Source organism: Ursus americanus, chromosome 19 (assembly GCF_024610735.1).
Source record: "Ursus americanus isolate L20-20 chromosome 19, mUrsAme1.1.p, whole genome shotgun sequence".
NCBI lineage: Eukaryota > Metazoa > Chordata > Mammalia > Carnivora > Ursidae > Ursus > Ursus americanus.
This window is the reverse complement of record NC_142145.1, coordinates 17,741,235-17,755,799: the sequence shown is the minus strand read 5'-3', so window position 1 is coordinate 17,755,799 and position 14,565 is coordinate 17,741,235. Positions and strand designations below refer to the sequence as shown.

Here is a 14,565-nt window from a genome sequence, read left to right as displayed (position 1 = left end):
TTTGATGAAATGTTTAATGAAATGAAATCTGTTTTTAGACTACCTAGTATGCTCGCTGATACTGATTCTGGGATATATGATTAGGGCATTTCTTTTTCATTAAATCGTGTACTCAAGTAATCAAGTTCTGTGATTGTTTACATTTGTCTAATCATTTTTCCCAGTTTTATTGAGATACAGTTGACATATAACATTTATGTTTAAGGTGTACCTGTGATGGTTTGATTAACTTATATATTGGAAATGACTACCACCCCAGCATTAGCTAACACTTCCCTCTTGTCACATAATTACATTTTTTTTTTTATTGCTGAGAACCTTTAAGATCTACTGTCTTAGCAACGTTCAAATCTATACGTCTGGTCATCTAAGTGAGGAGGAGTAATGCAAACAGTAATATCACTTATTGGATTCTTATTATGCGCCATCTGTGCAGAGTGCTGCGTACCTAGTAACTCATTTAATCTTCACGGAGCTCTTTGAGGCGGGCATTATCTACGCCCTCATTGTCATCATCCCTGCTTTCTAGACGTGGGTGCTCTGAGGTTAAGTGACTCACATCATCTGTCCTAGGTCCTTCAGCAAGGAGTAGAGCCCGAATGCAAGCCAGGCTGCCTGACTCCGAGCAGAGTTCTCTGCCGGCCCGAAGCCCAGTGTTTTACCAGCAGAACGTGTTTTCTCCGAGTGTGGAGAAACAGGCATTGTTTTGGATCCCACGGTGCCCCGAAAGTCTAATGACAGAAAAGAACAAAATCCAAAGAGCAGCTGAGGAACAGGCTGTACCTCCATCCCTCTCTCCTCCCTCCACCCTCACTTTAATCACTCAGCTGTGAATTATGAGACTCTTCTTACTGAAATTTACAGTATGTGTGGGGCTGAGTCACCTAATGAGCCTGATGTTCCCACCGGGACTCAGGGTTCACAATTGTTCCTCAAAAAATAGCAGATGGAAATAAACCTTCCTGGTATTGTCTTAGTTTAAGAGAACGTATTTCTCCATTCCTCTCAGACAAAGGGAGGAGACCAACCCACGGCTTGTAAGCAGAGTGAATAGTGGTCAATGAGGTAGAGGTATGATCTTTGGTAGTTGACCGTGAGAGGACTTTAATACAGTATTATGCTAATTTGCTTAGTATGCCAGTATTTTTGATAACTTAATATCATGAAACTTGAGTGTAATTTTTTATTAGTAAAGACCTTTTATCATAGACCTACTCTAAAATACAACTCCCTTTTTTCAGTTCGTGGTTAAATCAACGATAGCTATTTGGCAGAGGCTCAGAATTATCCCTGTTAAATTGTTTTTAATAGTATTTGATTTATATATGTGCTCAAACCTCCACCAGGGATGTGTGTATGTTTACTAATTGCAGCCACATGCATTTAAACACAGTGTTATTGGTGGGAAATGAAGCATAAAACATGAAAAATGTATAATTATTAAGAGTTGAAATTACAGTTTTTACCTCTTTCCAGAACAGGGATGTTATGACACAGCTTTGATTGTTTTTCATTTCAGATGAGTGAGGTTCCTTCACAGGTTTGGTGATCACTTGCTTACCTTCCTAATTTTGTAAAATTCTTCCCTCTAATGGACATAAATGAATTAACACATTCGTTCGCCCATTAATATACGCTTTTCCTTTGGACTTATGCTGTTCTCCCAACTCAGATACAGGTAGATTCTTCAGAACAAGATTAAATAAAGCCCTTGGATATAGCAGTGAGAGAACTTTGGTAGCTTTCCCTATTTTTCTAATCCGCTGTTTAAATCAAGAACGTAGCGGCATAACGGTATCTAATCTCCATGGCATAACTTGTTCAACATTGAATGTTTGCCTGTGTATGTGCAGTTGTTCTGTGCACTGCAGCCCATTAATGACTGCACTTTATTTTAGACAATCCATGGACACAAGGGACCAATCACTGCAGTGGCCTTTGCTCCTGATGGACGGTATCTTGCCACCTACTCAAATACAGACAGCCACATTTCTTTCTGGCAGGTAAGTGTAGATGCCACGGGGTGTTGAAGTAGGCTGCATGAGTCACTTTCACTAAGCAAGGCTTCCTGTGAGGCCTGCCCACCAGCCCTTCCTCCTGCCCCCCCCTTCAACAAACATCAGGTATTTATTGCTGACTGATTCTGTGCCACATGCTAGCATGCAGGGTGCGCTGAGAATACAGTTGGCCATCTGGAGGGAGTGGGGTCTGCTCTCACAGAGCTTGAGGTCTGAGGGAGACACATGCAAATAAGCAGCAATTATATAATACAGAGGGGAGCCTGAGAAGAAGGCTGTGGGACCGATTCACAGAGGAAGTGACATCTGAACTGAGACAGGATAATGCTGAGGAAGGGCCAGATGGTAAGGGTAGGGCAGATTTAGGGAAAGGGAGCAGCCTTTCAGTGGTAAGCAAGGGCCCGGCATGCCTGAGGGCCTGGCCAGAAAGGCATGGGGCCCGGGGGACCCTGCACAAGGATGCAGACAACTCCAGCGGGGCGGAGGGTACGTGGGAAAGGCAGCCGGTATTACCTCCATATCCCGCTTGTATTATCTCATTTCTGTTTGCATTCTGAATTTCCCACGTAGGGCTCTTCATTCCCAAACTATCAAAACATTTTCAAAAACCCGAGTATCATTGAGTGGCAGTTCATGAGAATGCCTATGTTTAATTCTGATTAAAATGCATGTTAATTTTGAGCACCTAATTTTTACAATAGAACTTGTTTTATCCTCCGTGATTAATCCCCATCCCATCTTTTTAATTATCTTCCTCCTGATAGTTATAAAAAAATTAAACATTCAACTCCCTCCCTCATGAAAAGCCAATTGAAAATTTGGTTGTTACCTTTACTTTCCTGGGATGCAAGTATGTTTTTATGAGATTCGGTTTATTGCCTTGAAAGCTTAAAAAAAAAAATGAAAGTTTAAATAAGACTTCAGCACAACTTGATGATGGTTTTAAAAAAATCAATACCTAATAAAATGTAAAACAGATACAATAAATTGCTTAATTAACAACATGCTATTAAAGCATGACAACTTCCAAATCTGTCACAGACTTTTCCTGCTCTTCATCTAATTTAGTTTTCCAGTTTATTTTCTCATTATCTTTTCTCCCAGAATATATCTCCAGCATCTTAATTGGCTCATATTAAACTCTTTTCCTGGGAGAGCTCCCTGGTCCCCATTTCCCCCAGCGGGCCACCGCGGGTCCTGTGGTTTGCACTGTCGCAGTGCCACCGCCAGCCCACTAGGCATCCATAAAGTGGACCCTCGCAACACTTCTTTAAAGGGTTTCCCCACCAGCTGGTTTTTCTACACAGTGGTCTCTCGACACCGGCTGTACTTTGATACAAATTTTCTGCTATTTGCCACTCTCTTGGAATCCCAGAGGAGGGTTTATATAAAGCTCCACATTCATTCCACATTTATTCAGTGGCGTTGAAGTGCCGAGTGCTGGCCTCTGCTTTAGGGATACGGAGTGAACAAGCCTCAGGTCCCTGCTTTCAAGGAGCTTGGGTTGGTCCACGCTTTCTTCTGTGGAATAAACAAAAACAAGTCTTTTTGGTTTTGTCCAACTTGACTTTCTCAGAAAAAAAAAAAATCATTTTATAAAGGAATACCTCCTGCCTTAGCCAGATTTGAAACCATTTCCAGTATTTTCCTGATTTTCTATGTGGTAAACCTTTTCCCCTTATATAGATGCTCAGGGTTCTATTTGGATATGTTCATTCCTTCCTTGCATTTTTTTCTATTTTTATCAAAGTTCCTGCCTAGCGCATTGAGGGAATTAGGGTTAGCACCCTTTCTCACCTTAGAGCTCGAGATTATTTAGTAGATGGATGGTAACTGTTCGAGATACTTCTCCTCTTCCACTTCCCCTCTTCAGGCTCCTGCTGCTGCCTCTGGGCTTGGCCAAGCACACTTGAACCTGTGCGCCCGTACACGTGGCCCTGCGTGCAGGGGAGCCACAGCACACTTCCGTGGTGCACGCGCTCCTCGGCTCCCGGGGCCACCTCGGCTCCCGGGGCCACCTCGTGCTGTCCGCACATGTGGGTGTGCAGTGCGCAGAGCCTGGGGGCTGCTTAGGTAACACCCAAGTCTTTCTGCCTCCAACCCAATGGCAGGATGTAGAATGCAGCCCATTTCTTAAATTACACCCTGTTGGGTCTTGAAATTTAAGCAAAGGAAGGCACAGAAACACTTCAGCTTTATCAAGAAAATACAGTAAAACCTCTTCCAGAGGTGGCGGGGGGGCGGGGGGGTTGATTTGAATTAAAGAGAGTCTAGAAAACAATGTTGGATCTCCTGCTGCTCTCCCAAAATGGGCTTGCTGATTTATTTAGATACATATTGTTTAGTTCTAATGATGTATGATAATACTTTTATATTATTCCAGTAAATGTACTGTAATATATTTTGAAAACTTAATGAAGTCTTATTAATACAGGACCTTACAAAGGCTATGAGCTATTAAAATCTTTGCTGAGAAATGAGTGTTAATGAGAAATATTGGTTGGCTAATTACTCAAGTGAGACTTAGTAAAAGGTTTGTGTGCAGCATTAAACGCTGAGAATTGCATTAAAACCCTTCCTGTTTTGATGAATTACATCTGTATGTGTTTCTATGTGTTCAGAAAATAATCTTCACAGAACTGGTTTTGTGAAGCATTATTTTTAAAGGGAAGGGAAGAACCAAAGTTGCCCTCTAGTTATTTACAAACTCAGCTATGGAATGATGTCATCGGGCAATCTTCCAAGCCCTTTGATCCTCTGACAACATATTCCTATAAGTTGAGTATTTCACATCAGGGTCTTTGTTGGTATTGGAATGAGGGGAGTTGAGTAACAAAATTAAGTACAACCGTGATTCCTTCACCTAAGTTTCACTACTCCCTCCAGCTAGTGAGTATCCTCTCTCAGAAATGTAAAGTTAGATGGATATTGGTTTCGCTTACGGTTATGTATTCCATCATAAAATAGAATCTTGGTCAGCCCTTTAAAAAGGGTACTGTAAATCTACGGCCATTAACGTGAAAAGATGGTTCTCAACATTTCGTTGAATGAAAGAGGCAGATTGTGAAACTGCTTTCTAATATGAGACTGTTTTACATAAAATTCCTTAACCCCGCCTCTCCTTAAATGTACATATACTTGGAGGTCTGGAAAGAAGTTTACTGAAATGTTAGTGATTGTCTTTGGGAAGTGAGATTTCAGGGGATTTTTGCTTTCTCTTTTATACTTCTCTTTATTATTTAAATGTCCCACAATGAGTATTTATTATCTTTGTAATCAAGAAAAACTTTAAGGTTACCAAATACTCTAACTCCAGGGAGTTTTTTTTTCATTCGAGGCTCAGATTGCCCTTTTGTGTAGTTTGTAAGACGGCCACTGGTCAAGAAAACATTAATATCGAATAACAGCATGGTTCGTTGTTTCAGTGAGCGTTCTTTGGCTGAGCTTTTTGGAAAAAGGAATACTCACCCTGACTACTTCAGATTATCTCTGCTCTGCGGAGGTCGTAGGGAAAACAGGGTCTGAGGAGCAACACATTGTCGTTAACTTGAGGGTCTTCGTCATTCCAGCTGTACGCATGTGTGACAGTGCTGTCCCCCGTTCTGAGGCGGGAAGGCTGTGTGACCCTTCCAAAGGCATTTATCAATCAGCTTATCAAATCATGTGTCAGTCATTCGTGGGCTGGCTCAGCTTATAAGGAGAACCCAGATGGAATGATGGGCCTCTTGTTGAAGTTTTTCCATCTGTAATATTCCAGTAGGGTACCTTCTCCCTGTCGCCCTTTGGCCCTCAACACATTTCTGGTATGTGGCTAAATTTTGCAGGAAAGAATTAAAAATAAGGAAGTGGCCGAGCATGTTGGATACCCTTAGCATTTGGAGCCACCAGCAGAACTCAAGCTTCATACATATTTTCATAGAAAATCCATAAAGAATGAAAAATAGTTTGTAGTTATTTATCAACTGAGAAATGAGATTTTTTTTTTTAATTAAAGCACAATATGCCTGTTGATGCCAGTTAATTTTAACCACCAATTTTCTGGATCATTTGGATGTGTTCGGTTAGAGGACTAAATTATTATGTACTGTTACTTTTTGTACAAGTGAGGACTATCAGATCAAGCTCACCACCATTATTTATATTTAAACTATTTGGGAACCTTCAGAAAGCAAGAAGACAATGATTTTTGTCTTTTATGGAGTTTTTGGAAAAGGGGGCAAGGAAGCAAGGAAAGAAGTTTTTGGAGGATGACCGTAAGGTACTGTCTAGTTTTAAATGTTAACTTTAACAGAAACAGTTAATGATAACCATACATTTGGTTTTAAAATGTGACCTCGTACACTAGTGATTTTTTTTCACCTCTGTGTTGTGTTCGGCACTATTATTAATGCAGGAAAATCAGTAACATTAGTCATCTTAAAAGGGTTATTACTCAAGATGATTTAAATTGTGAAAATGTCAGTGGAGCCTGCACGCATCCTGCTGGAGATGCCATGATTTACGCCCTCTGACACCATCGTGTTGCTGAGAAGGGCCAGAGAAAAGAATGGCTTATATTTTGCACTGATCCAAATGCAGAGCATGATATCAACAATAACACATCGTACGTGTCCTAGGATTTGCCAGGGTTTCGTGTGTCAACCGTTTGTATACATCGAATCGTAATCTGCGTGCTTTCTTTACACAAAACCCCAGAATCGTATGCATTTAGACGGGGGTTACACTAGAGAGAAGAATTGGAAATGAAAATTAGGGCAAAGAAAAATATTATTTCTGAGACCTCTTTCTGGTTTTCGGTTTGCTTCCCATGTGATTTTACAATAGCACAAAAAATGTGTATTGAAAAACTGTTAAGTCACACTTAGAATCTACAGGGTTCTTCAGACTCCCTTGCTCAGGTAACAGTTCACTGAGATAAGTGCCTTTCAGCATTTAGCACCTGGACCGAACACACAGTTGTTCATGAACCATAATTTCCATGTTATTTTTCACTACTGTGAGTGGATTAAGAGAACTTAAAGTTCAAATCAAATCCTGAAAAGCCACCAAAAAGCAGGAAAAAGCTGATAAAAACGTATTGCCAGTAAAGTGTTCAAGTGTCCGCCGGTCAGTGTGGCAGCAAAACAGCGAGCCACAGATACGGTGTGGAGATGCCCTTGACTCTGGGTTTCCCCCTCAGAATGAACTAGAGCTTTCCAGAGGCTGAATTCTGTAAAAAGCAGGTGAGGAGGGCCGGTGTGGGTACATGCACATGGGGGAGGGGGTCACGTTTTGTGCTTGGATCCGGGGACGGGTCCCACTCGGCTTTGTTTCCCTGAATGACCTGCAAGTCCCCAGAGGTGTGTGGGTGGACTCGTCCTTCAGGGGACGCAGGGAGCCGCGACGGGAAGGAACAGAAGGGTCTGCCTGTGAAGTACCCACAGTTGCCAGAGATGGTCTGCCAAGCTGTTTCGTTAACATCTGTAATTTACCCCCTTCTTCAAGAGGGATGGCCTCTCCTGCTGTCAGTTTCTACCCCCGAAGTCACATTTCTCGGGGTTTGTGCACTTGCTGTGACAGCACCAGAGCGGTTTCCGATGCACTGAGAGGCGCCCTGTCGGGGCCAAGGGCAGACTCTCAGATGAACGCAAGTCGGCACTGCGGCAGAGAGGGTGACCGGGAGAGGGTTCCTTAAGCGACACGCGTGTCCCTGTGTCCCTGCAGATGAACACGTCGCTGCTGGGGAGCATTGGCATGCTGAATTCGGCGCCCCAGCTGCGCTGCATCAAGACGTACCAGGTGCCCCCCGTGCAGCCGGCCTCGCCCGGCTCCCACAACGCGCTCCGACTGGCCCGGCTCATCTGGACTTCGAACCGCAACGTCATCCTCATGGCCCACGATGGGAAGGAGCACCGCTTCATGGTCTAGCGCCGGCAGCTGCTGCCCTGACCGCCTCCGAGCTCCGTCCGTTCTCCCACTGAGATTCCTCTGTCCTCACGCCCACAGATCATTCCTCGGTGCCCGCCCACAGCAGGGCCACCCCGGGGGCGCGGCCGAGGCCCTGTCGCTCCCGCGTGGCTCTCGGGGGCGTGCACCCACCGCTCTGCAGGCTGGGGCCCTTCTGTCCACACCAGGTCATTTTTCCCTGCCGGGGGTGGGGTGGGGGGAGGTCTGCGGTCCCTGGGAGCACCCCTGTCGCTTGGTGCACCAGAAGCCTCCAACTGAGTAAACACTGTGATTGCGTTCGCAGCCCCGATGGCGTTTTCTTGGAGCTCAACCCCAGCTCTGAGCCGCTGCTTGGACCTGGTGGTATCGACATTGGGTTTTGAGGTAATGTGGCAGTCCGAATTAGCGAAGTTATTTTCCTTTGGATCTCCTAAAATATATTCTTGTTTACTGAAAAGATTCCGTGTTTACATGGTTGGTTTTTTCCCCCTGACTGCTAGGAAACTCCTCACTCCAATTTCCTAGGGTTTAGCCCCTACTTCTTTCTTAACACCTAACAGATTAGAGATTATTGAGAAAATATGCCCAAAAAATTTTTCCTCCTCACAGAAAATAGTTTCCCAGACACCTAGCCTTCTAAAATGCTCATATCCTGATTAATAGTCTATTTAGTAGTTTAAAATAAAAAATCATCACTATTTATGGTCTAGTTAATATAATTATCCAGTCACTATAAGTAGTCTCTTCAATGGATTTTATAATAAAGAACTGAGTTTGGAAGCATAGCATATACTAAATAAGAGGACTCATGTCTGTTGCTACGGGTCCTTTTAAGAAAGAACTTACCCCTTCCCTCCAGAAACCTTACAGACCTACAGTTCCCATGTGCACGACCTATGTCAGTTATCATGGAATAGTTATAGTTCAGCCTTCGAACTGATCAATTAAAGGAAAACAAAGACAGCATCTCTTTTACACAAGTATCCTAGAAAATTAGTAACTATGGCACAAGCATTCAGGAGAATATAGAAAATGTGGACTCTCAAGTTATTTGAGCAAACATTGCAGTGAGGGCGTCCGTCACACTTCGAAGTAAGCTTTAACTAGGTCGCCTTCTTCTCTTTATGTCAAATCATGCTGGTTCTTGCTCGTAGTAATGGGGGGAAAAATCCATCAAATAATATTTTGTATGAATTGCTCCTAACAAATCTTGATCTGTACATAGTTGGGGATTTGGTCATTTGGTTAGTTGTTGATTGGTTGGCCAGGCATAATGGTTTATTAAGTGTAAAAACAGAAAATGATTTCTTAAGTTCAGAGAAAATATGAAGTTTACAGAGGAACAGAAATGATAATGGGGGAGCATTGAATTGGAAAAGCGTAGATTGTCAGAGTTTATGTAATATACAAAAAAATAGGATCACAGTCCAGGAACAAATCCATCTGTCATTTTACTGAAACAGATTTTTAAAGAACATGTTAAGAAATTAAGACCACTAGAACGTCTCTTTCCTATTGATATGAAGTATGTTATTTGCATTGATGACAAACCTGTACTGTTTCTTGGTGTTAGACTTTGGGTGTTCTTTTAAAAGTGAATTTATGCCACATGCATGTACATTGTATTTATAAAGATTACATATGTAGTTTCCAAGGAAGAAACAAAGAACTATCCAGTGTAGATTTATCTGTTTGGTGCACATGCCGTTGTGTTCGATATAAGTAGAAAAACCTGCGGTAAACAAGAGATGCGCTTGGTTTTTCCAGTGGGCTCCTGAGTCTTCTTGATACCCAGCACATGTTTACTTTATGAATTTAAATAGGGATTAATTTATTCTAGACTACAAAGTTGTTTTGGAATGATGGAGCAAAAGCCTACCTTAGAGAGTTGTCTAAAACAGAGCCGTGAGACAGTAGGCAGGCCACCACAGACACACAACGGAGCACACTGCAGGGGTCCGGAACAAAACCGTGGGGTCCCGGGGAGGGGGGAACATCTGGGCAGTGGGCAGAGGCCAGCCTGTCCCTCATTCTGTCTGCACAGACAGCCAAAATTACTGGCCTTTAGAATATTACTATTCTAAAAGTCGGGTGGATGCTATCTGATGGTTAGACATCTCTAACTGCTAAATGAGTGTTTGCATTCTTAACACAAATCGCCCCTTGGCTACTTTGATAACTACAGTCCCAGACTTCATCACAGCTTAGATTTCTCAGCACTGAGGCAAACTTTGTATTGTCATCCCAGTGTGTGCTTTTAGTGTTTTATTGATTTTGTTGGCACTGTATTTGGACCTATCCTTGTAAATGTAGAGACATATGTGGCTTCATTGGTAATTCACAAGCAAAAGATGACATGACGTGACACCTGTATGAAAATGTAATGATTGAACTCACTGTGTACAGCGAGTGACTTAAAATGTCTGCCTCTCAAGACATTTCCACTGACTAGATTCTATCTGTGCTGAACGTCCCTGTGTACATATGTGTGTTAAATAAAACTGAATTGTACTGAAGATTGTTTTTCTCATTAAAAACATTGCTCACTCTTCTTAAACATTCTCAGTTGAAATCCATATGCTTTCTCCCCTTCTCCACCCCCCCCCCCGCCTTCTTTGGGACCAAATTAAGCCTTCTATTTCTGTATAATTATTCATTTCCCTGGAGAGCTAGCTTCAGGAAAGGCAAACTTGTCACAAAGGACTGTGGAACAGGAAGACGTCTCCAAAGTGTGAGAGAAACAACGCCTACCAGAAACTCAACAGCACCCTCTGTGGTTTGGGCAAGGGAATTGCATGCATGTTGCTTTATCTCCACCCTGAGTTGCTCCTAAATAGACTTCGTTGTACCGAATTCTGTCTTGTCAGATTTCATGACATGGGTTGGCTGCCCCGGAGTCGGGAGGCTGGACCGAGATCATTAAACTCATTTCATTTAAGACTCAGTTTGGAGTTGAATTTGAATCCCTGAGGTAACGGGTGTAATTGGTTTTCGGGAAAAGCAGGACTAACAAAATAGGTCATCGTTGCTCATGGAGGGTGTAATGTGTAAGTTGTGAATGTGCATCTTTAATTTTCACATATATAGAACGGCTTAAATTGAACCAGTCATCACGTAACTGTAATTTTCTTTCAGAAATAAACATTAAAGGAACTGGCTGCCACATCTTCGGCCCTATTCAGAGGTCCATCCCGAGCATTGCTTTAACGTCTCCTGGTGTCTTCAGTGTGTCCTTATAGGGAGACTAGGGGCAGTACCAGTCCTGTATGATTGGTGATCACATGAACTGATCAAATGTGGAAAGGGCATGACATTAATAGGAAGGTAAAGCCAAGCAGTGCTGGGTGAACTTTCACCTTTCACCCCTTCAGCTGACTGACAGAGCTGAGTGTTGAAGAAAATCAATACTTTGGAGCCAGGAGGGAAATATTTCCAACCTCTAACTAGAGAATGTATTTTGACAAGGCCAAGATAATCCAAGCTGCACAGGAGAAAGAGAAAAGAAGACTCATTTTTAAAGCTTGACACTTCAAGGTGTTTTTGTACAATGGTTTAGAGATCGTCAATACATACAAATACCAAAGGTCAAAAAGAAAAGCCAGAAGAATTTCAAAAAATTAGATGCTCAGTTCTTTTTGCTGTTTACAAACTAAAAAAGACTGCGGAGAGGTGTGTGCTTGTAATCGTTTAAATGAACCGAGCTCACAATGTGTGCTTGGCGGTTATCGTCCCTCTTTAATCAAACCTTACGTTTCTAGAGGCAGCGCTATAAACAGTGAATGCCTAAGAGGGTGCATGGACCTCTTGTTTCCGTACATTTCTTTGGAGGACACGAACTGGTGTTTGAGCAGTGACATCGTTTCGTGCTCACGTCTCAGAATCTCGTTTTTCAATTCGTCCTGCCAGGATGCTCTCGTCTTAGACCTTCCTTCATTTTTTGGTTCATTCATTTGCATGAGAAAAGAGTTCATGTACCTACTGAACTTGAATTGTTTCTAGTTTCCCAAGTCCCTTGAAACAAATTACTCATAAAAGTAGTCTAATTCGGGCCCTGCCGAATGAGAGGCTGCTGCATGTCTAGGAAGAAGGTAAGCAATTGACTCTTAGCAGCGAGATGAGATGCATTCATTCTAGGGACAGACGCTTCCGTCAAACGGATAGAGATGCTTCTCTTTCCTGCCGATAAGAAAACAAAGTCAAATGGTGCCCATACCTTCCAGCCAAGCTCAGGACAAAGAAATCCTGAGTGCTTTAAGTATCTAGCCCTGTTTTCTCATGGCTGGGCCACATTAGGCGAGCCATAAACATAGGCTAATTATGTATTAAAATAACAGTGAAAATACAGCCTTAATTCGTATGCCCTCTTTCTCATTAAAAAATTCCACTCTATTCTCTGAAGATAAATCTGGCTGGAGATTTCAAATTGTATTTGTTTAAAAGGAGGACAGAGCAAGCCAAGAGCCTTTTGTATTCTGCGATCTCCCAGACAAGGGCAAGAATCCATCACCTGCCCGATTGGCTGTAGGTATCAAGTAAGTATGTATTGCATTTGTTAAATCCATGAGATGACGCCTATAAAACGCTTGTTAGGAGTGGCACAAAGTACGCATTCAATGCAGGAGAGCTGATCATTTTTAGTAGATGTTCAGAAGTCCTTATTGATCATGGATAAACAAGATTGTAAATTATTTGTGTCCTTTGGAGACCACTGTTGGATTTTTGTTTTGTGTTTTTATCTCTACCTAGACTCCAATAAGACATCTGGACATTTACCCAAAGGGGAGTCTCTGTGGTTCTCCCTGTATTCACAAGGCTCTTTGCCACGTTGCTGTGTGTGACTGTCTTCTCACCAAAACTTGTGGCCGCTGAGAAATGCCAAAACACGTGCTGGCGGATAGGGCCGCTTGATTACAGCTATTGAAGCTAGGACTGATCCCTCAACAAGAAAGTAGTTCCTGTTAAATTTAGGACTCACATTCGAATCGGGGATGATTTTAGATTATTGACATGAGTATCTTCAAAATATACATCTATGAAGATTAAACAAGACTCTGGACAAAGTATCGTAGACGAGGTTTCATGGGCTTCCCACGGCACAGGAAGTTGAATGTGTAGGTTCTCTTCAACACCCTCCTGTCTTGACTGGTATCGAAATGCCGTAGGGCTTCACTCTACCCCACTGTGAAATGTACGGTCTAATACTTGACCCACCCAGTGACACTTCAGCCTTTAGTGACAATTTATGAATAATGGAAAGATACTGCAAAGAAACATTTTTATTCAGTTCACAAGGATTTTTGGGTTTTTTTGTTTTTTTTTTTTTAAGATTTTATTTATTTATTCGACAGAGAGAGATAGCCAGCGAGAGAGGGAACACAAGCAGGGGGAGTGGGAGAGGAAGAAGCAGGCTCATAGCGGAGGAGCCTGATGTGGGACTCGATCCCACAACGCCGGGATCACGCCCTGAGCCGAAGGCAGACGATTAACCGCTGTGCCACCCAGGCGCCCCACAAGGATTTTTGAATCGTAGTTTATGCCAAGCATATGTCCTGTGTTCTAGTTTCCTTGCTGACGAGCTCCCCGTGTAGCAAAGGGCTACGACGCCGACCAAGTGCGGAAAAAAGAGACGGCGGAGAGTGATGAGAGCATGGGTTTCACGCTCGTAGGGTAGAATCAAGTTAGAGAGGAAGTACGTGGGCTGAGCCTTGAGAGGAGTAAATACAAATTAATTAGGAAGATGGAAGACCTGTTTTAAGGTAGAAATTTATGGAAGTCCAAATTGTTCTGTGATCCGAATGGATATAAATTACTTCAAACTTACAACCTGGAAGGCACAGGTGGGCACCCCCGTAAGGATTACTGCACCTGCAAAACACGGGACTTCCCTGCCAAAGGACAGTTGAGAGCTAGCAGGCAAAAAGGCTAAAAAAAAAGATATCCGTAAAAATCCTAATTAAAAGATTTCTCTTTTACTAGTTCTCCAGGTCTCATTTTTTATTTAAAAAAAATAATTGTTTTAAAAATAAGTTACGCATGCTCCTTCTCCTGTGTTCTAGTCTCCTGGGAGCACTGTGTTGGATGCCGGCCACGAGCGCTGCCCAGCTGCCCCCTCCCCAGCTCCAGCTCCCAGCCTGGGGCTGAAGCATTTATTCTCCAGCCGCTAGAAGTGCTGGCATCTGATAGCTGTCCGCAGAGCCCTGGAGATTGCCTACAGCCAGGGAGCCCTTTCTTCCGGGTCGTGCTCCCCCTCCTGGGGGTGACCACATCCCATGATGGGTCTGGAAGGAGCTGCAAAGGCCCAGCCCCCTAGCTCCACTTCAGAGCAACTTGGAGGGGCCGTCCAGCTCTAGCACTCACCTTGGGATGGGCCGAAGCCCTCACCGGACTCACCGCAGGTCAGCTTCCCTCTCCCCGTGTTGATGCGGAGAGCACTGCTCCATACCCTTGCTGTCTGCGGATCTCCATCTCATGGTCTGCCTCCCAGAACCCAGCCCAGGACAGCTGGAACCAGGAGTGGTCCAGGAAAACAGGATCGTGAAAAATAAACACAGGATTTGGGAGCTGGGGCCTCACGGAGCCGTTAGGATCCTCCTATTGGCAGCAGGCAGTAATCATGAAAGCA

The 14,565-nt window shown here is 43.3% G+C and overlaps 1 protein-coding gene across 2 annotated transcripts in view; it reads left to right on the top strand.

Annotated features, from left to right (window-relative positions):
- WDR7 (WD repeat domain 7) overlaps positions 1 to 10,504 on the top strand; it is a 346,017-nt gene extending 335,513 nt beyond the window's left edge. For both annotated transcript variants that reach the window (XM_045790167.2, XM_045790166.2), the window contains 2 exons: positions 1,899 to 2,003; positions 7,722 to 10,504. In XM_045790167.2, the coding sequence (XP_045646123.1) occupies positions 1,899 to 2,003; positions 7,722 to 7,925 (309 nt within the window). In that variant the 3' untranslated portion in view covers positions 7,926 to 10,504. The remainder of the gene's footprint in view (positions 1 to 1,898; positions 2,004 to 7,721) is intronic.
- Positions 10,505 to 14,565: the final 4,061 nt, after the last annotated feature.